Source organism: Trematomus bernacchii, unplaced genomic scaffold (genome assembly GCF_902827165.1).
Source record: "Trematomus bernacchii unplaced genomic scaffold, fTreBer1.1, whole genome shotgun sequence".
NCBI classification, from domain to species: domain Eukaryota; kingdom Metazoa; phylum Chordata; class Actinopteri; order Perciformes; family Nototheniidae; genus Trematomus; species Trematomus bernacchii.
The window spans coordinates 1,269,172-1,292,663 of NW_022987727.1; the positions used below are offsets into that span (position 1 = coordinate 1,269,172).

Below are 23,492 nucleotides of genomic sequence, written 5' to 3' on the forward strand. Positions count from 1 at the left end.
TCCAACATGTACATAGTAATATACATGTATCCTATGATCTCATTGTCTTCCCCTGATTACATTATCAATGTAATGTAAGCCAAATATATAAAGCCACATAAATATCTTCTATGTTGTGAATGAAATGATAAGAAACCACAAATATACCACAAGTTTTGATTCCATGAAAGCTTAAAACAGTTAATAAATCTGTAGCTGTTATATGCAATCTGCTGAGAAGGAAAACATTTATTTTGTAAACCACTCCCAAGGGGCTTGGCCAAAAGTGTGCAAAGACTATAAGAGAGGTGCAATTTCAGGTGGAGCATCACTCAGGTGAGGCTTTCAGATACCAATGTCTCCACCCTCTCTCTCTCCTGCCTGAGGATACTACTTTGACTCTACTCTGACTGAACAAGGTACAGATATTATCATGTTCATGTCATTATTCATTCAGGCTCTTACTTATTGTCTTTTGCTGTCATGTGACGGCTTATCAGATCATTTAGAGAAGTATGTGTGACAGCTGCTTTCACTTCATTTTGTGAGTTTTGATTCTGGTGTCTCACAAATGTGTTTTTTCTTTCCAGGTTATTCTTTAGGTATGTTGGCAGATCTGGAGACGGTGAGTGATATTTCATTTATTTTAAGAAGTGTGTATGATGTCCTTTTTTGGTTGTTTTTACACCACGAATGACAGAAATGTGTTTATATGTATACAGTAAGATGTTTCAATAACAGTTTGCTCTAAAATACAATTGTGTTTACTGTAAATGAATTGTGTTGGATGAGGGTAAAATGTTATTTCTGAAGAAAACAGCTAACACAGGTCACTGTTACCTGAATGTTACCTGTGCTAATAAAAGCACAAACACTTGCATAAATTTGCCAGTCAAACTCAAATACAAATTGTCACTGTTGTTACCTGGCGCAATTCCAACATCGCACACAGCTCAGGTTAAATAGACAGTTCACTGCTGCATATTGTTAGTGAATGTCTATGGTAGATGGACAAAATATATGTTTTTATGTTATCTTCTGTTATAAATTATGTAAAGAAATTGAACATTCACAGATTCACAGCTCATTAAAAGTTGATGAATGAGTGCATCCCTTATCTTCAGAATTTCAGAGTAAAATTATTCACGTGCAAAAGTACACCACAACAAAACAACAATGGGTGTTTCATGAAGAATAACAACACAGCAGGTGTTCGATCTGCTAATAAGATCTCAGGTTATGACTGACCCGAGATAAATGCCACCCATCATGCACAGTGTTTTCTCTCCATCAGCGTCATGCAACAAACTCTCTCTCTCAAAATCATATTTCTGAAAGCCTGTGTCCTGCTCTTTGTTTGTCAGATGGCTTATGTGACTGAGATCAGGCTTAGCGCAGGTCGGGGGGCTTGGAGCGCAGCGGCCCCCTCCTCCTGCCCTGAGGTGGACCTGGAGGTCATCGAGGAGTACCTGCAGGAGCACTCTATGGAGGTCCATCCTGCGCACACTACTGCTTCACCTCCGGCCACTGTGTCTCCACACACACACGCACACCCCCACCAGGGCACCAGGATCACAGGTTAGTGTAGCAGGTTTACAAATTGGATTAAGTTTGTGCTTGTATATTTATTTTCTTCTCACTGTATGTTTTCACTGTTTCTCCGTAGTGAACAGCTGGTCAGGCAAGCATCCGTATGAGTGGCACTCTCACACTCCTCACGAGGAATATGACGAGCAAGCTCTGCATCCAGCCTGGCCTAGTCCCCATGACAACCAATGGGTGAGTTCAAGGACCTTATTTTCTTAGTACATTTAAGCTTGATTACCATTTATCATAGCTAGATATAACAAAATATTACCGTGACACATGAGACTCTTTGATTCATGATTAAGAGACTCTGGCATTAGAATGTTGTATCAACTTTATAAGTAGAACCTAAATCGTTCCTAAATTAAAATGTGTGTATTTCTGATTGTATGTGATTCTGTATATCGCAGAGATCAAATATTTTCATAGTCTTCTTGTGTTTGACAAAGTTGGCTTTTGCCAACATGATATGTTTGTGCCAACATATATTTTTACATTTGTAAATTATTAATATGTTTAATATGCGTCTGCTTCAGGACCACATTCCGTATTCCTACGGGGCCCCTGGATACTTTGACTCGGACTCGCTGTCCAGTGGCTCCCAGTACCAGGAGTACCAAGATTCCCCGTCACCATTGTCTGACAGGGGAGGAGGAATTGAAAGAGACCTCCTGCCTCTTGCCCCACTTTCAGGTATACACACAAACACATCGCAAGTTTTCTATTTATTTGTATTTCTTAAGTATGTTAGGGTAGGTTGCTTTGTTCGAGGACCATGGGACTTAAGACTGTCATTGCCAAAACTACATGAAGCTACTGTATTGTGCATATGACAATAAAGCCTTTTAATCTTTGAAAACATGTGCAGATGAGCAGCAAAACTCTACAAAACTTCCACATATCTACACAAAAAACATCTAAGTATTTAGTTTGAGGTCCTATGTTGTGTTGGGTTTATATACATATGAGTCATTGTCACCTCATATTTGTATTTACATCCCCTTCCTCCTTGGCAGGAAAGAGGAAGGAGCGGTTGTTCCAGTTCCTATTTGAGATGCTCCAGACTCCATCGATGCGGAGCTGCATCTGGTGGGTTCAATCCTCCTCTGGCACGTTCCAGTTCTCCTCTGAAAACAAGGAGCGCCTGGCACAGCTGTGGGGCAGGAGGAAGGGCAATCGCAAGACCATGACCTACCAGAAGATGGCGCGGGCCCTGAGGAACTACTCTCGCACAGGCGAGATAAAAAAGGTGAAGAGAAAGCTCACCTACCGTTTCGATGAGAAGACACTGAGAGGCCTTCAAGGAGACTCTCATTCAGTGTAGGAGGCATGATGAGTAGGCATATCAATTGAATAGGTGCGAAGGATGTTCTGATGGTCTTCCGGTTATCATCCTTTCTGATAACCTTTCTGTTTCTAATTCTAAGTCGAAATAAATGAATACTGAGTATTTGAAAAGCCAGAAGGTGTATGTATGACTGGCATTACAACATATGTAAATCTTAAAGGTTATCACATCATATCTACTTCATAAGTAGAATTACAATTATTCTTTTTTTTTTTAAAAGGTGTGCATTTCTGTTTTTATGTGATTCTGCATTGCAGATATTAAACAAATAAAATCGCTTCTTATTATTTACATAATTGGGTTTTGTAAAACATGATTTACCTTTTTTAAATGAAATAAAAGAAAAATATTTTCAGAAAACAGAATTTGTTTCTAGATTTTGTTGATCTGTCTGTCTGTCTGTCTGTCTATCTGTCTGTCTGTCTGTCTGTCTGTCTGTCTGTCTGTCTGTCTGTCTGACTGTATGTCTGTCTGCCTGTCTATTTGTGTGAACAAAGATGTACTATGTAGTGCATATCAGCTAAGCAAACACAGATGTGATTATTAACTGAAGCAAACACACACACCCACACAAACCAAAATGGTATGCAAAGTAAGCATGTATTGAAAAAGCACCTCTAACAACCAGCCTGTTAATCAGTAACCTAACAGTCCTGTAACACACAGAGTGGACACACACACTCAACACATCAGAGAGGAGACTGTCTTTTATGCTGCCACAGTAAAGACAATACATTTTCATAGTCAAATGACGGGGACACAGACATACATGCTGAAAAACATGTGACACAGGGGACCATTACATCGTTTACTTCACTAAACTTGTTTGACATCTTTGTTTTTATTTTATTTTAAACCTAAAAACCTAACTTATAAAATGTAATGCCCTATGATCGATCAAGTTACCCCACAGCATATAGGATAGTTCAAATAGTTACAGAATTTGATTGCTGCTCATACATAGTATAATATATTTATATCTGATATTTTAAATACATCTGCTTTACTTATTTAAGTATTTAAACCCTGTATTATCAGTATTTTATGTAGTTAATATTTGAGTACCACTGAAAATATGAAACACACCTTTGTGTGAAGAATGTGACATGACTCATTTAGAATGTGTCTCCTCTAAGTCTATTGAGACACAACTGTCAGTGTGAGAAAAGCATTTTTTACCAACTGATGAAATACAGATGTCGTCTCTACGGAGTGCACGCCTGTTGTGCGTGCACAAAAAAGCACATGCCTGTTGAATATAAAAATCCTCCGTTCATTACATTTCCGGTCATTTGAAGCCGAGAGCTGAAAGCGTGGAGGAATAGTTTTTCAAAATGACAACCATAGGATTATGTTGGACATAACTTTCCACGGCCTTCAAGGAAACCTGCTCTATCAAACTTCTCAGCTTCTCTGACTTTCTTCTTTCGTGATGACTGACTGGAGTTGGGTGGCCTACACAGTACTAGAAGTGCTGATTGCCATTTCCTGTTTCCTTGGCAATGCGTTGGTGGTGTGTGCGGTGTGTATTGGCATCCGGGATTCCCTGCGAGAGCCCACTTTCTGCTTCCTCGTATCCCTGGCAGTGGCTGACTTCCTGGTGGGTGTGGCGGCCGTGCCCCTGGCTGTCCTGTTGGATGGCTGGGTGAGTGTGACCCCTGACCTCTGCCTACTTCTCAGCTGTGTTGTGCTCGTGCTGACTCAGGCCTCTGTGCTGTCACTGCTCGCTATCTCTGTGGACCGATACCTCCGATTACACATTCCCCTCAGGTAAGGTCTAACTGATTTACAGCTAAGGAGCTTTGTACTTGCTGCTTGATTTGTAGAAACAACCTTTCTTTCTGTTTTATCCCTCAGATACAAAGCCCTGGCCACACAAAGGCGTACATGGATGGCTGTTTCTGTGTGCTGGACTCTTTCCTGTATACTTGGGTTCACCCCTCTGTTTGGCTGGCGTAACTACTCCTCACTAACATCAGATTTCACCAACACATCCTCCTCTTCCTCCATCTCTCCACCCTGCACCTTCCTCTCAGTTATTTCCCTCCCCTTTATGGTTTACTTCAACTTCCTGGGATGTGTCATGGCCCCCCTGCTGGTCATGACCCTCCTCTACACTCGAATCTTCCGGAGCCTGCAGGGTCATCTAAAGGAAAGCTGTCCCCAGGCCCAGGCCTCCCTGCTGCGGGAGAAGAGGCTTGCCTGCTCCCTGGCTCTGGTTCTCATTTTGTTTGCCGGCTGCTGGATTCCTCTGCACCTGATGAACTGCCTGCTGCTGTTTCAGGGTCCACAAGCTGTGACACGGGGGACACTCTATACAGGCAGGTATCTTTTCTAGTACTTACAGTCTGAAGTAGGTCTTTTTTTTCAAATATCACAATAATTGATCACACCACTTACCAGCAGTCACAGTGAAATCTGATAATAGCAAATCCATTTTCCAGGTATTCTCCTGTCTCATGCCAACTCAGCAGTCAACCCTGTGGTCTACGCTTGTCGCATCCCAAAAATCCAACAGGCCTACAGTCAAATATGGAGACGCTTCATTGTGAGGCTGAACTGTTGCCATGGGGACAAGCAAGTTTGCCAATCAATAAAAGGCAGCCGAGCCAATCACATAGAGACGTGTGGATCAGGAGGGAAAAGCACACCCTAACAAAGGACTACATGCTTTTTAAGTCCCTTATGTTTCAGTTTGGAGTTCATTATACTTTTTCGTAAGGTTTTATTGCCCACTCACACAAAAAATCTGAAAATCACTCAATCCAACAAATATTTGAGACTTTATTACACATAAACAACTGGGAAACTACTGGCAGCCAGAGAGTGTTTGTTTGTTTGAAAAAAATGCATTCTCTTACTTGCCATTACAATCAGTGCCTGCTCCTTGTCTGCTGACTTTATTTGTATCAAAGCTATCTCATTAGTTTCCACTAGAGGATGCTGTAGACTAACACAATCACTAGCTGCTGTTGTACACAAACTATCACACCATCAGAATAGTTGACAAAACACTTTCACATTCACTGATTATTGAACAACCCATTTTAGTCAAGTAAGACTTTATACAGATGTACATATATCAGTCATTTTACAGCCTCAATTATTTCATGTGTACATTTGTGCTGCTCATATAACTTGCTCTTTCTTCCTGTTATCTACAAATAAATGTGATACAAAAATGAGAGTGTGTTGAGGAATCATGTTCAGTGGACTCCTCAGGGAAGGCAATAGACTGTATAGTTATCACCTGAGCAGGGTGCAGTCCCACCCACCAAACTATACAACCTACTACCTCACCCTGAAAGAGCCCGAATCAAACACACCACACGTCCACATCCTATTCGGGAACATCAAACCTAATTAACCTGTTCAAGCACACAGATAACAATGCTTCACAATATGTTGACAACTCCAAGTTTTGATTGGAAGCGGGATTGCCCATCTGGAGAAGACAGTCGGTGAGTGGCTGACTCAGCTGTCTCCTTGGGAAAGACAGTAGATTGTATAGTTATCTCAAAAAGAGGTTACACAACCCCACAACTATTCAATCTACTACCTCAGCCCCAAGGACAGCATCCACATTGCTTCTGCATCAAAGATCCTCAAAGGTCATTTTCCTGCAATGGTACATAGAAAAAAAGACAGGGGGGGGTTATCTTCATTATTCTCTGTAAGATACATGCCAGGTAAAACTGGGTAGTACTGCCTTTTTGAGTGTATATTTACATTACATTTTAGACGGTCCCAACTCAAAGAGCTTAATTGTATTTCAGTTTAATTTCTGTGTTCCTGGAACTCGTTTAATAAAACAACTTATGTCTGAAAATTGCTTCATGACAACAATTCTTTAAAAGATTTTAGAGAAATGTCTATGAATCTAAACAAAAGATGATTATGTTTATCGGCACATTTTCACCATTAAACCCAGCTTCTTTTTTTTGATACAGTGTTAAATGTCTTAAAGGAATTTGTTCCATTAAAATAAATGAAAGACAAATTATTTAACGGTTAGCAGACATCGGAAAGTGAGAGCACTAATGTGTAAAAGCCCAACAAACAACTCACTGGCTTCCTGAGACTTGGATGTGATCGAAAGAGAGAAAAAAAAAATGCTCGACTCTGTGCCAGGAATTCGTTTCCGTTTTTGGCCAAAAACTGAGCTCATTTCAGTGGGCTATCCCTGTGTAGGCTGGCTGCTGCTTCTCAGACGGTGGTACACACACAGATGCCTGCAAATATGGCTTCCACCAGCTGCCTCTGATTGAATACAAGGCTGGGATTCTGCCCCCCAAAACACAACAAGGAAACACAAAATGGCGTCTCGTTCATCGGCCATTTTAGTTCTGCTTAAAAACACTAGAAGGTCCACCTTTCCGCTTTTTTTTCCGAGGACGCTATCTCACGATGAAGAAAAAGTGTCTGTGATGGAGAATCAATCTTGTGCCAAGCACAGAGACGAAGCCAAGAGACCGAACGATGCGCTCACAGTCACGGATACAAAGTAAGAGAAAAACTGTAACAATACTTATCAGACAGAGGAAAAGTTCACAGAGGAGGAGTACATATATGCCACTGGTGCGATTAACAGATCCGCCCTCGTTTCGATCAAAAAGTTGGCACTAAACAAGTTGATTTCTTAACTTGTATTAATCTCGCTATTTGAGACTAGGCTCCCCGTCAGACAGCTAAATACTCCACTCTTATGGGATAAAGGTTGGGATGGGCCAGCCAGTTAACATGGCAGCTACTGAAGGGTTAACGAGTGCCAGACTAAAATGCCAGACCTTGGCCTCAGATAGACAGAGAAGGGGTTAGGAGGTACACTGCTTGCATAAATTAGCATACAGCCACAACCCCTGAGACATGGTCCAGGCCAGCCTATAGTTAGCATGCAGTAGACCCTGCTAGTCTGATTAAAGAAGACCAGACAGACAGAAGGGGGTGGGGGTGTGTTGGCATGATGCCCAACTCTGCCACCGTGCCAGTGACAGATCTACGAGCTCTGTTCGGTCGCCGGGAAACGTCCCTTGACTGGAGCTGTATTTGGAAGACAGACTAATAGTGAGATGACACAGTGTACTGGGGGGAAATTGGTCAAACTAATGAAGATTTAACAGGACTGAGCATGGCCTCCAATGAAAAATGCATACACATTAAACACTAGTGGGGAATGTTGTGCTTCTGGGTTAATTGCGAAAATTGGCATCTGTTTCCCTGCACAACTCCCGACTGTTTAGCAAACACAGAGGCCAATCTCGGTCAGTAATGTGATCTCTATTGGGCGCTGTCTGTGATGGTGGACTTTGTCCATGGCACATAAAAGGGGCACACAAGGCTTGGTGGGGCAAATCATTTTCTCTGTCAACAGCTCCAAAATAAATGAGCCTTCAGCCAGTGGGGCAGCTCAGAGGATCTTAAAAGAAAGACAGGGGAAAGAAAAAAAGAGGCCTATTGAGTTAATCTCATCTGCCTATCAGACAGTCTGTCTGTGCATCCGTCACAGCAGAATTACAGCTAAATGGTAGTAAATTCATATTAGCAAGTTATGTCCTCTCCTGCCCTTTGATAAAGCAGCTCTGCTGTGACCAACCAGGATATGTTTTTCTGGATACAATTTCCTGTTTCAGGATCTATCTCTTGTTAACAGTTACACATGTTTCTTCTGGGTTTTCTAAGACCCCATGTCAGTTGTAGCACTGGAAATGTAATTTCTATAATAAACAGATCTACAGCAACAACATCTATCAAGCCCCTACCTAAATCTAATTCCGGCATTCAACACAAGACATTGGTTTTAAATGAGTACATTTGTATAACACTGACACAACTATAAAATATGAAGGGCTTTTGAGAAAATTCAAAAGTGAACACCTACAAAAAAAGATCAAAATATCGACTTAGTTAAAATAAAAATGCCTGCCTGCTAAACGATTATTCTACTGACTTTTTACATCAACATGCTGTTCTATCAAAACACACAAAGAAACACTGCAACTTCATCATCTATAGCACATCCAAACCCATGCGAGAATCAAATCGCATTGTGGAAGCAATAGGCCGTAGCTTCCTCCCGACACTGTTGGAGGATGCAGGTTTCGCGGATTCATTCCTCACCCAATACAAACGACGTAAACACACAAATTAATCAGCGAATCCCCAAACACACACAGCAGACTCAGTTGCCAACAAAACTCCTCAGAATTGGAGCAAATTTGAGCAGGAAGCAAAGGCAGGGAAATACCTATTGGATTGCCTGGTCCCTTGGTCCGCGTGATGGGATGAATGCTTGGCAGACACAACGGAGGGGGCACCAGACGATTGGTACAGGTTCCTGTGTTTCTCTCTCTCTCTCTCTCTCTGAGCTTTGTGCCAATAATGGGCAGTGTCTGTGTGCCAGGCAGAATTTCAATAAGGGAGGAAGGAGGTGGTGATGGTGGGCAAAGAGGAGGAGGAGCAGTGGGGGAGCTGGAGTTGGCAGAGGAAGTATGCCACACAATAAACGGCAGAATTAAGAATTCCCACAGCTAAAAAGATGCAAATGGATGTCTTGTCTTACTCGTGTCCAGTCTTACTCTGGAGAAAAAAATAGTATCGAGGCATATGGCAGATACGAAAGAGAGGGCTGATCCTCAGAGGAGCGATATGGTGATTTTATTGTACATGCTTTTTCATCTTCCTCACTCCCTGAGGAATGCCAGCTTCCTACATTAAAGGACGAAGGACAGGAGCTCTGAGCGTCTTCCCACTTGGCAAGGTGCCCACTCTGATGTTCTGTATATCCTCATTAACTAAGCGCAAACACATAAGGCTCATGCTCGTGTATTTGCATGTATACGGATATACGCTGCCATATGCATGGAGTTACACACACTGGAAGACACAGCACAGTTGCTTAACCTGTGTACATGAAAGAAGCTAATTGTATCTGATCCTGATTTATTAAAGCCTGATTAAATAAAAAATGCTTCCGGTCCTTTGCCATCGACTGCTCTGTGATGCAAAGTAAAGGGCTCCACACAAGGCTCAAAGGCATCAGAGCAAGGTGAACATGTCAGGCAACGTGTTTGATAAAAGGATAGTATGCCCAAGATAAAACAGGACTATAAGGCAGCCCTTGTTTTGACTATCAACAATCATTTTAACCATAGAAGTGGAGCTGCGTTGAAATGAGTATGAAAATAGGTGGCAGGGCACACACTCTGCTAAATCTACAAGATTTGGTATGTAACTATAGAAAATGCATTTTAATACGTATATAAATAGGGTTTTATTTGAGAGAATGAGAGGTATTATTTGATAAAAGAAATTAGGAGGAATATCCGAGTCATTGGTGTATTAGCTAAAGTATAGCCTGCAATTACCCAGATGGCCAGATGTGTTTCCAAAACCACTGAACGAAGATAATGTAGATCAAAGGTTTACCTCCTCCTCTTCATTTACTCTCTCTATGCCCTCTCCTCTTCTCCACTTGTCTATGCTTTTGCCGATGTGCTGATGAGATGTGTGGTTACCATGGTTTCAAATGTTTCTGAAAGCTCAGATGCCTGGCCTGGCATGTTGCTAGACGCCCACATGTTACAGCCTTCACTAGTGCAACACAGAGCAGGCCATACAAACAAACGCTCACATACAGGGTGTGCATGCATATTTGTGCTCGTATACAAAGATTAGCGTACAAGAGGGAAATCAGGTTATGTCAGGACAAAGCAGCGTCAGCTTCCTGCATGAGAAGAGAAACTTCCTGTTGCCTCGCTGCAAACCGCAGCTGGTCAGCCAAGATATCAACCAATCAGCTATGCTGAGGCTGAATGCAGGAAGTAAGCCTGACTGCCTCTAGGAGAAAAACTCAGAAACATTATGAGGCAACACGATAAGTTCATCTGAGGATAAGAGAGGGGCGGGGAAAGAGCTCTCTCACTCCTACCTCTCTTTCTGTCTCTGTAACCCTTGTTCTCTCTGTTTTTCTACAGCTTCTACTTTCTTAACCTTTTCCTCGCGTCACTGTCATGTCGATATACATGAAGAAAGGTTATTTTTTTGTTAATTATTTAGCTGTCGAATGTCAATGCTGATTTCAAGTCACAGTTGCTGAAGCCAGAGAATTATTAGTCAAATAGCCATGAATTGTGAGGGGCATGTTGAAAGGGTCTGCCCATATTCACAGTTTCACAAACACGTGGCACGAAGGCGCCATCTTAACATGGAACCGTATTTAGATCCAGATAAAGTATTAACATTAGGCAGTCCAGTGAGAGTACCTGAAAGATCAAATTGGTTTTTCGTTCATTTGCATATCCTGTTTTGACTCATACAGACATTGATACTATGTTCCTGTTTCAGGGTATACAGGCCTCTAACTTCAGACTGAAGTCAGAAATGCAGGTTAAAATCCAAAGATTTCTGAGTACGACATATCAATCTGACAAATGCTACTCTATGCTTTCTTCTATAAAAATAAATCAACAGCTTCACTGATTAAATTAGATGATCTACTGCAGAACAACAACAGTAAACATTTCCTTTTAGCGGTCTGTTTCACCTCTCGGTTTCATATCTGCATCAGTTTCCTCTGAAGTGCAAAGCTTCGTACACAGTAACCTCCGACGCAGTGGGTCAAGGCAGTCACCACCTTTTAACCAACTGTCACACCTTGAGATTTCAGAAATATAAAAGTCAAGCACAAACAAACAAACTGTGAAAATACTGCCACATATTTGAATTTTAACAGTGGCCTAAAGTGCAAGCAGCGTGTGAAGGGAAACAAAGTCAATACTGCCTCTGTACGAGCTATCACAACGGCTCGCGATGATAAGAGACTTCCAAGTGTCCCACTTGTCCTTTGACCGCAGATAGTCTGGTGCTGACGTGAACCCAACAACAACTCTCTCGGTCGACATTCTGAGGTCAGAAAGTAACCAAGGGCCTTTCCCTCCTCCTGCCAGTCTACATAGAGTCACCTGTTTGGTACAGAAAGCCACAGTACCACTGTTTACCTCCCTGTCAGAGCCTGCTGACCTCGAGCAGACCGGGGAGAGGAAGTGGGCGACAGGGACAGAGAAATAAGACATAATGGAAGCAGGAGAAAGAAGATGGACAGCAGGGAGTCGAGGAGTCCCTCTGAGCTCCAGAAAAGTTCCTACTGTTATGTCCATTGAGCCAAAATGGCGGCGATTGGAGTACAGCGTGGCACCGGACGACGATAGACACATTTACAGTAGGAAGACCATGATGAAGGACAGAGAAGAGTGCGAGAGGACTGAAAGAGAAGATTATAGGGCTGTGAAAAAGATGGGAAGAGGTGTCGCAGGATAAAAAAGAAAAATACCTGGAGCCTGTACGTGAGCGCCGGGCTGGGCCGGAGGACTGGAGGAGAAGAGGGCCGTGATGGCGGGAAGAAGGGAAAAGAGAGGAGTAGAGCACACCCTCTGTGAGCTACACCCCCTTCCCACAATCCCCTCCTACTGGCGTGAGTGCGTCTGTCCGTACACAGGGTGACAGAGGGACGCCTGCTCTAACATAGCCCTATAACACAAACACAGAAAACGCACACAAGCCACAGTTTCTAACACACTGAGCACAGCAAAAAGAGAAAACAGACGCACTATAAACTCACGTTACTTGCAGTTTCGTGTGCCCAAAACGGAGACAAACCCACAGACGGAGAACACAAACACACACATAATCAATTCGCCAGCCTTTGGATCGCCCTCTGCTCTGCCCTGTGCTGTGTTTGCCTCGGTCTGACTGCCCACTTTGGTACTGCTGCCAAGAGGGAAGGGGAGAAAAGAGAGGGGAGGAGGGGGGGGGGTGTAGAGACAGAAAGAGGAAGGGAGGGACATGCTGTAGCGAGAGAGAGAGAGAGAGAGAGGAGGAACAGAAAGAGGTGGAGTTAGAAAAAGAGTTGAGAAAGAGAGTGAGACAGACAGACAACAAAAAGAAAGAGAAGAAACTGTCGTGAGCAGACGCGGTGACACAAAACAGCGGGACAGCAGCTGGCAGCACTGAGGATTTGTATTTTAAGTATCCAACATCCAAAAAGGTCCTCTCACCTTGTACTGTACTTACTCTACTCTATGCTGCAGCCTCAGACAGATGGCAAGAGAGACTTCTGCCATGTTGTTACAATCAATAGATCAAATAATCCCAAGCTGACTTGAGATTCGAACTGGAGGCTCATTGACATTTGTTGTCAAGTTCTCTTGCCTCAAAGAGAAGTTGCCGACGTCTTTATTCTGCCTTCTTTTCTCTGAATCTTCCTCCATCCTTTCGCAAAGTCGTCCTCTCCCTCCATCGGGGGATTATATCTGCCCTCCTTGGTGGGAGGGGTTTGAGGGAGTTCAGCTAAATGAATCAATGAGCGAGGAGGGTGGATATTTCAAAGAATGTCACTTTTTTCTACAGCCGTTGGCATCTTTCCCAGGTCTCCCTTTGCTTTTTCACACCAGCAAGACAGTGGAACACCAATGCAGATCTTGGATCAGCGAGCTGTCGCCTCTAGGTGACCCCAATCATTAGGAGAGAAAACATAAATCCATCTGTTCATAAATGGCCGACCGTCTCCGTAGCCCAGCTCGGAACCAATCACTGGCGTTAGAGCGGGTATCCCGAGCCGAGCCAACCAATCAGAGCTCAACTCTGAGCTGATGTCATTTTGAAAATGTAGAGTGTAATAAAAGAGGAATACTTTTTAAATTGCAAACTAACCCTTTCTTCCAAAACTTACATCAACCACTTGAAGAGAAAAAACAGCTTGTTTTCTGTCTTGTACTTCAAACAGTTCCTTCCTTGTGGCAGCTTCTCTAATACCTGAGTTAGAAATGTGTTATTTAGTCCTCAAACTGACACACACACAGACATTTTTGGAGGGCTCTCCCAGTCCTCAATCACTCACTGCGGAGACAAAACAGACCACAATAGTCCAGCTTCTCTGCTTTAACTCTGCATGAGTCTTTTCTCGAAGATAGGACAATGGACACACACACATTCATACTGTACACGGGTGCACATACACATGTGGTGCGAACAATCCGGTTCTTCCATGGAGGCTCAGATTCAGCCAGCAGGTTGGACAGCCCCTCAACCTGACGTCACGTCTCCTTTGTTGTTTATGCATTTATTTCTCTCCTCAGCTGAACTCTCTGAACCCAAAGTCTCCCCCCGCCTCCTCCTCCCGTCCCGTCCTGCACTTACCCCCTGCCAAAGAAGGCGGGCAAATACAGTATGGCTTTAACAAGGAATAAAAAAAAAAGAGAGAGACAGACAGACACAGAGAGGGGAGAGACAGGGAGAAGGAAAGAAAGGAGCTCAGATGTCTCTCTCACTTTTTCTTTTCCTCCTTTTCTTCTTCGATTGCTCCCTGCGTCTCTTCCTGCTTGGCTTGTAAAAGTTTCAGCTGCATGGTGGGCCGGCCTCTTTTGGCAACCGTCCAGCTCTTGACTCTCCTGTCCCTGTGCAAGAGAGAGAAGGAGGGGAGGACAAATATAGTCACACAGCTAGACAGTACCGTACAGTGGTGGCAGCAGACCATTTCTATTTAATTCAGTGAGAGAGGATTGTGAAATTCCTTCAGTATTTATAATCGGCAACAGTGAAGCATTTCACAGCATATTTCATGTAAAGTACAAGTTAATCATGACCCAGGACATCAAACATGGTTTCAAATGGCTGTGAATGTTAGTATGTCTTTCACTGAGTGTGACAGCTGAGTCTGATAAGAGTGTGTTTTTCTGCTCACACCCAGTTCACCCAGTTCACACAGGGACACACTCACTCTCTTATCTCCCCTTGTATCAATAACAGCAGCTCAGTTACGTGTGTGTGTACAGACAGATTTACACATGCACACGAGAACATTTGAAACTGCAAATATTTAGATTATTTAAAAAGATAAAGCTAAGGGGGCCCTCAGTTTCATAAGTACACGCATACACATATGAACACTGTTATTTATTTACTTACAGCAACTTGGTGCACAGGGGTTTTAATAATGTAATGATGAGATGGTTTACAGTAAAAGTAGACTCATCCTTTTAAAATGTTTTTCTCTAAACTAGATTGAATCAACCCTAATGCTCTATTGATTGAGCTGACTACATGACAAATGAAGGATTCACTTTCCAGTTAATCAAAAATGAATTACATAATATTTCATGATTTATCACTCCATTAACCTAAAAATAATATGAACCATGTTTCCAATGCTCTTCCAAAATGTACGTACATTTCTTTTTTTCATGTTTCCTAATGATATTCTGCCATAATTCCTATTGGCATCAGCCAATATGTCCCGATTGTTAGTTTATGAGCTGAAATACTGTAACGGCATTGCTCAGGTCTATGTGTTGACATTGACATCTCATATAAAATGCCATTTCAGTGGATCAAGGAGTTTAATGTCATGTATGAGATGCCCAATATCATTTGTTTTCTAGTGTTGCTAAAGAATAGCAACAATAGTAAGCAATAACTTACTGTATCAGTAATTCACAAATGATCCAAAGGCTGGCAAGTAAATACCCCTTGAGACATGTGTATTTTAAGCTGTTTAAATAATATGAAAATCATGAAAATATGTTTTCATGAACCCCGCTGCTGAACGGGAGTTGCCACAAGATGCCAGAGTAAGAGAAGGTTTACGGTAGCTGCCACTCGCCTTCCGTGGCAAATGCTGCTATTTAAACCTGTATTTATCGTGTAAAATGTTGCTGTTTAGGCATGACTTTATCGAACTGATCTGTACACAGGACTGATGTGCGATCTCTATTTTTCAAAAAGATTATAAATTATCATTTCTATTCAATTTTACTTGGAGAACGTGGTTTGCTAAAATAAACAAACGTGCTATATTTATGATAGTAGGCTACTAAAAATATATTGTAGAAATATTGGCGAGTGAGGGTTGCAACGCAAGCCCTTGGCAATTGTCGCTTCACTGCTTGTTACGATAAACCAGGTGTATTATTAGCCTACTAGTAAAGACAAATAATTAACAAATACATATCTGTATTGACACAGCAACGTTGTGTACACTGGTGTTATTAGACTTGGCTACAGACTTTGGGCAGCTGTAACTGATTGCAGTTGCCACTGCTAGTGAGATGCTAAGGTGTATAGGCTACTTTATAAATGAGGCAAAGGACAGTTATATTTGATTATACACATGTATAAATGTGTTATTTTAAATGTAGGCGTATGTACTTAATTTGTATTATTTTCGTTGTTAATAAACAGATTAATGTCATTGTATCTATTTTGTTGTTTAATATTTTAATTCTGATTAAACATTTTTATTTAAATGCTTCAGATAATTCTTATTTGATATTGATCAGTGAATCTAAACAAACCATGTTATTCTGTTTAGACAATCATGACAGTATAGTAAAAAAGCAAGACACAATTCATGTTTTATTATCCAACCCTTTTATTGTGTTTCGAAACTGCCGAACAATTTGTAATGCTTGACTGTAACTAGTTATTGGCAGAACGTTTCGTAGTCCTTTCTTTGGTCAAATGCAAAGGTGAAGAGCTTGTATGGTGAGTCATCCTCATCTGTCTCCCCTTGCCAGCTTTGCAGTGCTTGTAGGGTTTCAGCTTTAGAAACTGCATTTAAGATTACGAAATATTAGCAAGCAAGTAGTGGCATCTGTGGCAGATGCCGGAAGTACCAGCCACAGATGCCACGGAGTAGTGCAAATACGGGTTTAAACAGCAGCATTTCCCACGGAAGGCGAGTGGCAGCTACCGTAAACCTTCTCTTACACCGGCATCTAGTGGCAATTCCCGTTCAGCAGCGGCAGATGCCTCTGCAAACTAGTGGCATCTGCCGCAGATGCCTCGGCAAGTAGTGGCATCTGTGGCAGATGCCGGAAGTACCTGCCACTGCCTGCAAATGCCAAGGCACATGCCACGGCGAGTAGTGGCAACACTCACTGTGTTAACCCTGTGTTCTAGTATGATAAATAAAATAACATTGTACCTTGAAAATCAATGCATTCTAATAGCGGGTACATTTTACCCATTGGCGGTTTTAAGTATGGCTATACAGCGACCCCTGGCGGTTCTAGTGTTAAAGTGGACCTATCATGCTATATTTGAAAAATATATTGTAGGGCCATACCTATATAAAACATGTCTGTGTTTTTTTTTCTTCAAAATACCAAACAGATCATGCATTTTAGCCATGCCTCATTTCGCTCTATTTGCTCTTTTCCAGCCCTGTTTTTGCAAGGGCTGATTCTGTGACGTAGCTTTAATGCAAATGAGCTGCAGCTGACCACGCCCCCCTGCAGGAGAAGGGGGCCGTGCTCAAAGATCAGCTGCTGGGCTCTCAGAAGAGGGGGAGGAAAAGAGAGGCTCCGTCCTCCGTGTATTATTCTTATATTATTATATAGGCGTGTGGCACAGTGGATAGAGCAGGTTCAAACCCCACTGCAGTCAGCATGTCGTTGTGTCCCTGAGCAAGACACTTCACCCCAAATTGCTCCTGTGGGGATTGTCCACAGTATTGAGTATGTAAGTCGCTTTGGATAAAAGCGTCTAACAAGTAACATGTAATGTAATGTAATATAGAGTCGTTATTCATTTGTGTTAAAGCTCAATAAATAACAAAGAAGACCTTTGACCGGCACTTTTCTAATTTTGTCCGGAAGATTTCAACTTTAACGGACATGTTGACCGGCGAAAAAAAATCTAACTGAAACTCTGCTGCACGGTCCCCTCGTCCCTTGGAAGAGGCGGAGAGGTGGGTGTTTTTCATCTGCTGGTGGCAATCCGGAGAGAATTACAGCAGCAGGAGCAAACGCTTGCCTCGGGGAGGGAGAAAAAGAGCCAGAGCGTCCACAGCGGAGAATAAACAGAAGGGCAACCATGGCAACCATGCGCGGGAAGTCTTCTTCGCTGCTTTTGTGGCAGACTACAGCACCACTTACAGGCCTGGCATATGTACTACAGCATCTCCAGCGCTTTCGAGCGGTCTCTCATTCCCCTGATAGGTGGAGAGTTGCCCATATAGGCGGAGCACCCCTTTTCTGACGTCAGAAAAATTAAAATCTGTATCAGCTCCGTTGCAGCCCCGTTTTTAGAGATTTGGGTATGGAGGAAAAGAGAGAGGGTTGTGTTTTCTGACACTTGGTGAGTTCCCTGACACACCGGGGACACATATTCATGTATAAAAGACGTACAAAAGTGCATTTTGCATGATAGGTCCCCTTTAAGTAAAAGTAGAAGTAGCCTACCTAAATGTAGGAATACTCTGTTACAAGTAAAAGTCCTGCATTAAAATGTTACTCAAGTAAAAGCGCAAAAGTATTAGCATAAAAATATACTTGAAGTACATATTACATGTTTTCATTATAATTAGTGATCATTAAAGTGACTTATCAAAGCTGGTAAAGGTGCAGCTAGTTGTAATGACTTATACTGTGTAGGGTAGCTTGTGAATTTACTCCAGGAGTAACTAAAGTCTGATTTAAGACTTGATTATATTTCTCATCATTAATCAGAATCTGTAGTAAGTAACTAAAGGTAGCCTATTAAATAAATGTAGTGGAGTAAAAGTACACCATTTACCTCTGAATTGTAGTGGGGTAGAACTAAGTACTAAGTTAGTATCATACAATTTAAATACTCAACTAAAGCACAAGTAGGCTATTTCTAAATCACAAGTAGCCTACAGTACTTGAGTATATGTAGCCTACTTAGTTAGCCTATTTCCCACCTCTGGTCAACAATGATAGATCTTAATGTCAATAAGTTGTCTTTATTTACTTATAATATATATTGAGTATTATCATAAAAATAGCACGTTTATTTATTTTAACAAACCACGTTCTCCAAGTAAAATCTAATAGAAATTATAATGTTTAATCTCTTTTGAAAAATAGAGATCGGACCATCAGTCCTGTGTACAGATCATCAGTCCTGTGTACAGATCAGTTCGATAAAGTCATGCCTAAACAGCGACATTTTACACGATAAATACGGGTTTAAATAGCAGCATTTGCCACGGAAGGCGAGTGGCAGCTACCGTCAACCTTCTCTTACTCTGGCTGGCATCTTGTGGCAACTCCCGTTCAGCAACGGCAGATGCATCGGCAAGTAGTAGCCTATGGTAGTGGTATCTGTGGCAGATGCCGGAAGTACTTGCCACTGCCTGCATATGCCACGAAATGCGCTTGCTGTCTCTCACAATGTTATGGCGCGTTTCCACTACACGGCCTCGCTCGGCCCCGCTCGGTATGGCTAGGCCTCGTTAGGACTGGCTCACTTTATGGCGCATTTCCATTACAGTTTAGGAACTGGGGTAGTATCTATAGTAACGCAGTGTAGGCGGAGCCGTGACGTCATCTTCAATGAGAACCCCAGAAAAACAACACAGCCGTTAGCTGTTAGCACTCAGAGCTCACAGCTCCTCATATATGTTCAGAAACTAGACAAAAGTTAAACAAGTACAAACCACAGACTGCCTGTGTCATGGCGAATACAGTCGCTGCTTTATTTATGTCTGTATAGGCCGTTGTTGTGAGTGTGGACGGTCGGAGCATATACTGCGTTAGCTTAGCCAATCTCCATTTAGAAAACACGCATTTTAAAAGGTTTTTCGCCTGCAGTCTGTCTGCAGACTTATCAAAGCATTAATTCATGGTTTTTACCAGCGACGTGCAGTCAGGGGAGGCAGGGGAGGCAGAGCCTCACCTGTCATACTCCAATGTAACGGAAAAACAACTAAAGAAAAACTAAATAGTAATAATAATAAAATGTCTCCACTGATCTGTGTTGTAAGTGTGATTTATGTATCATTCCAATCGCTTTTTATAGTCAAAATCAGCAAATTTGCCGAGCTCCGCTACGGGAGCGATGAGAAGTGAGGCAGGGACGTGCTCTGCCTCTCGTAAGCCCACAGTAACTTGCTGGAGCACGGGCACTAATTTAGCGCGGGCACTTATTTTGTGAGCGCGCTCAAGCCAGTTACTGTGGGGTGAGGTGAGGCACAGATGAGATCTGCCTCACCTCAGAATGCGTCACCCCACAGAAACTGTCTGGAAAGCGGGCCCTAAGCGCATGCCTGTTCCCATCTCACTGTAGGTCACCAATGTAATGTTTGTAGATCCCTTTATTACATTTATCCTCGCCATCCATAGTCTCTGAATAACTTATTTCACGTATATATGATATTTAGGCTCGCTGGTCTCATCATACATCGGCAATGAAAAAAGCACCAGGGGAGGCAGCCATAACCTCTGCCGCACTGAAGGGGGCGCACGTGAGCCCACAGATTCTTGTTGCTACTGTTATTCTACGCAGAGACGGTAGAGCAAACAACAAACTAGACTTTTGTTTTTAAACTAGAGGAAGATGAGGACTTTTGCAAAAAAGTAATAGAGATTGTTGTCCAGAAGGATAGCATGGACTTCATCTTCAAGTCAAGGTAAGACCACATTTGTAATGAAAATGGGATCTTACTAAGAAAGAACAATCCAATATTTAGATTTTGGGTATCCTTTTGTTGAACGGTCTGTTTAAAATGAATCGAAGCATCAGACTAAAAAAGCTTTTGAAAATAACCGAATATTTCGATTAAGGTCAAAATATAATATTTGTAAATCTGACTCAGTGAGTCAGTGCCTCACCAGCCATGAACCTCACCGCACGTCACTGGTTTTTACTAACCGGTATCAGTATGTTGTTACTTCGGCATCATTTTGAAACGTGTATTACAATTAAATCACGGTCAAATATGTCCATCTTGTTGTAGTTGTAGCCCCCTTGCCAGCGATGCTCTCTCTAGTTTAGCATACTCAGCCCGACTCAGCCTCGTTGTCTCTGGCCCTAGGCCCACGATTTTATGAGGCCAGAAAAACTGTGAATTAGGACCCGCCGGCCGGTACTAGGCCAAGTGGAAACGCAACCAAAGACGGGCCGCTGACGTCACAGCCCTCTTAAACCGTGCTCCGCGCTGTAGTGGAAACGCGCCATTATAGTCCTGACCATAGACATATAAAAACCTATATGCCTTTAAAAAATGTTAGTGCATGGTTCGGACAAACATATTAATCTTCAACTTCCCAAAAAACATCTCTAAACGATGTGGCTGCGTTTTTAAATAGTTATTGTCCAAAAGCTATTAGCAGTAGCTTTTAACAGTAACGTTACATAAAAGCTACTTGCAGTAAGGTTAGCTAAAAACTACTAGCATTAAGGTTAGCTTAAAAGTACTAGCAGTAAGGTTAGCTTAAAACTCCTAGCAGTAAGGTAAGCTAAACACTAGTAGCAGTAAGGTTATCTCAAAACTACTAGCAGTAGCTCTCTAGATTTGACCGAATGTGGGCAAAAAGTGTAATATATAGGCCTATGACTCTTTTACGTTTCAGATAGTTAAATGGACAGAAAACAATATTCCAATATTACTTAGTATGACATCAAATGTGGCTGGGCGGGCCTACCTGAAAATGGATAGTTGTATCACACCAAGCTTGCCTAAACTAGTCTCCATATGTAAACTGTAATTAGTGCTATGACCTTGTTCAGTAATAGAGGTCGGTTATCTAGATAAAACGCTTAAAGTAAACACTTTAACAACACAACATAAAACCTGCTCACTGGCTCTGGTTATATATAAACTGTCTTTGGCTCTGATTAAAACTTGAGCATTTTCACCTGAAGTTTCATCTGCAGTTTCACTCTAAAGAAGGTGTGCCCCATCTAGTGGTAACCTTTTGTAAATGCATTTTGTAAACTGCAGTCTTTTTTTGTACCAATAGGTGTGTAGAATCATCATTTCTCAACATAAATGAGGAAAAAAACTGGTAGTTCTATTCTATATATGTGTTTGTATTTTTAACGTGATACATTTAACAGAAAGGCGTTAGAAGAAAACAGTCGTTGATGCAAAAGGTAAAAACACTGGAGACAGGACAAGTGAACATTAATGGGAAAGAAAGAATAAAAACAGTAATTTATGTAAAATATCAGGAGGTATTGGACTGGATAGATATATATTCTCTCTGCACTGCAAACATGTGCAGCTGTATGTGTATGTGTGTAGGGATTTGTGACAATCCTGATTTAATCTTAAAGCAACATTAAGTGATCAATGGGTAAATAATCAATACAAAATCAGGAAGAGATGATGACAACAACACAGAAGTAGAAGAGAAAAATAAGAATGAAGAAGAGATGGAGCACTGGAATCACGATTGAATGTCTTTTACTTTGTTTCCAGAGCAGTCTGGCCACTGGACACTGAAATCAAGAGTCTGCCCAGAGTATTGAAGGATCCGAGACGTAGATTGAAACCCACATGTTCTGCTTTTGAACAGCATTATAACAAAAAAAAAGGGATGTTGACATCTTTGAAATCCACGCCAATCCACAGATGTAATGCAGCCATTATTTTTGTCAGTTTTCAAATGTTAAACTCCATTTTTGTTCTTCTCCTATCCCCTTTTAGAAGCTGGGAAAGAAAATGGGCTACCTCTAATTACCTGATCTCCACTGATGCCGCAGACCTCAGAGTGAAAGAGAGAGGAAACCTTGTTCAGACAGGTTGAGGTAGAGACATGTTTGTACATGCCAAAAAGAGAACAGCCAAATCCAAATGATGTGGGGCAATCTGTCATCTACTGTATATTTCCCTCTGAAGCATGTTAATGGTAAAGTCTATATTGTCAGTGTAACTACCTTCATCGCTTCACTTTATATTAAAGTTCTGAATCATCTTAAATTCATCCATAATTTGAAATGGCTCTTTTTCATTTCATGAACCCACTCGACCAGTAAAACCAATACACTTATTTAAAAAGAAATCTTGCTTTATGCCACTAAATGTAATTGTAATGATCAGTACCAGCTATTGCCTATAGGCCTCTAAAGCCCAATGAGTGTGGTCATACTGCCTCCCAGTGGACATGTATTCACCTCAAATGGCAGCCTTTAATCTGCAGCATTAAACAGGAGCTTATTGTCAGCAGTTGAGGGGCATGTTGAGAATAAGAGTGTTTAAGTCTCTTTGTCAGTCTCATGACATTTCATTCAGAGGCCATTACATCTCCTTTTACAATAGAATCCCTGTTATGTGTCTGCTGCATAAGCAGGGCCTTTCCTCTAATGACTCTACCTTGTACATATGGGAGAGTAATACTGTAGGTGATGTAAATCATTAACAAAGGCTGACCCAAGTCTATTTGGATCCCTTAGCAGCTTTGACAGCCCCCCCCCCCCCCTTTACTCTTGTGTCCCAACATGAGTTGTTTTGTTTCACAATATTGTGTGATATGTGACATTAAGGCGGATTAACGATAGAGGTTTCTTCTTATGTGAAGAATATATAATCATTAGCACAGAATATATTTGAATAATACTTGAGTTGGGAAAATATAGGTCAGAAGAGTCAAGATTAGTGTCAGTCATGTACACAAGTTGCTAGCAATAAAATGTGTCCAGACAGTCTCCTGTCACTATATAAGAGTTCCTTTAACCCTTTATATCTAATAACTAATTAGGACTATGCAAAAGCACAAATTGAAAAAATTAAAGATCTGCAAGCTACATTTTGACACCACTTCAAAGCCGTACTCTA

The 23,492-nt window shown here is 41.8% G+C and overlaps 2 protein-coding genes and 1 long non-coding RNA gene across 5 annotated transcripts; 2 read left to right on the forward strand and 1 right to left on the reverse strand.

The window, feature by feature from the left end:
- The first annotated feature begins 291 nt into the window (after positions 1-291).
- LOC117494082 (transcription factor Spi-B-like) lies at positions 292-3,235 on the forward strand. The gene is made up of 6 exons (XM_034144765.1): positions 292-398; positions 570-604; positions 1,344-1,557; positions 1,646-1,758; positions 2,103-2,259; positions 2,583-3,235. The coding sequence occupies exons 2-6, from the start codon at positions 584-586 to the stop codon at positions 2,888-2,890; spliced, it is 813 nt and encodes a 270-aa protein (XP_034000656.1). The 5' UTR covers positions 292-398; positions 570-583; the 3' UTR covers positions 2,891-3,235.
- Positions 3,236-4,063: 828 nt separating this feature from the next.
- Positions 4,064-5,678, forward strand: LOC117494077 (adenosine receptor A1-like). 2 transcript variants are annotated; one of them, XM_034144754.1, is made up of 3 exons: positions 4,064-4,684; positions 4,772-5,239; positions 5,359-5,678. In XM_034144754.1, exons 1-3 carry the CDS (start codon positions 4,347-4,349, stop codon positions 5,633-5,635), a joined length of 1,083 nt encoding a protein of 360 aa, XP_034000645.1. In that variant the 5' UTR covers positions 4,064-4,346; the 3' UTR covers positions 5,636-5,678. The 2 variants fall into 2 exon arrangements, with proteins under 2 accessions (XP_034000645.1, XP_034000646.1); XM_034144755.1 differs by having other exon boundaries at positions 4,772-5,235; positions 5,359-5,570.
- A 6-nt stretch (positions 5,679-5,684) lies between these two features.
- LOC117494094 lies at positions 5,685-12,656 on the reverse strand. 2 transcript variants are annotated; one of them, XR_004557046.1, is made up of 3 exons: positions 12,531-12,656; positions 12,243-12,439; positions 5,685-6,534 (listed from the first exon to the last, which is right to left on the reverse strand). It is a non-coding gene; the product is annotated as an uncharacterized LOC117494094 (long non-coding RNA). The 2 variants fall into 2 exon arrangements; XR_004557045.1 differs by having other exon boundaries at positions 5,685-12,439.
- Positions 12,657-23,492: the final 10,836 nt, after the last annotated feature.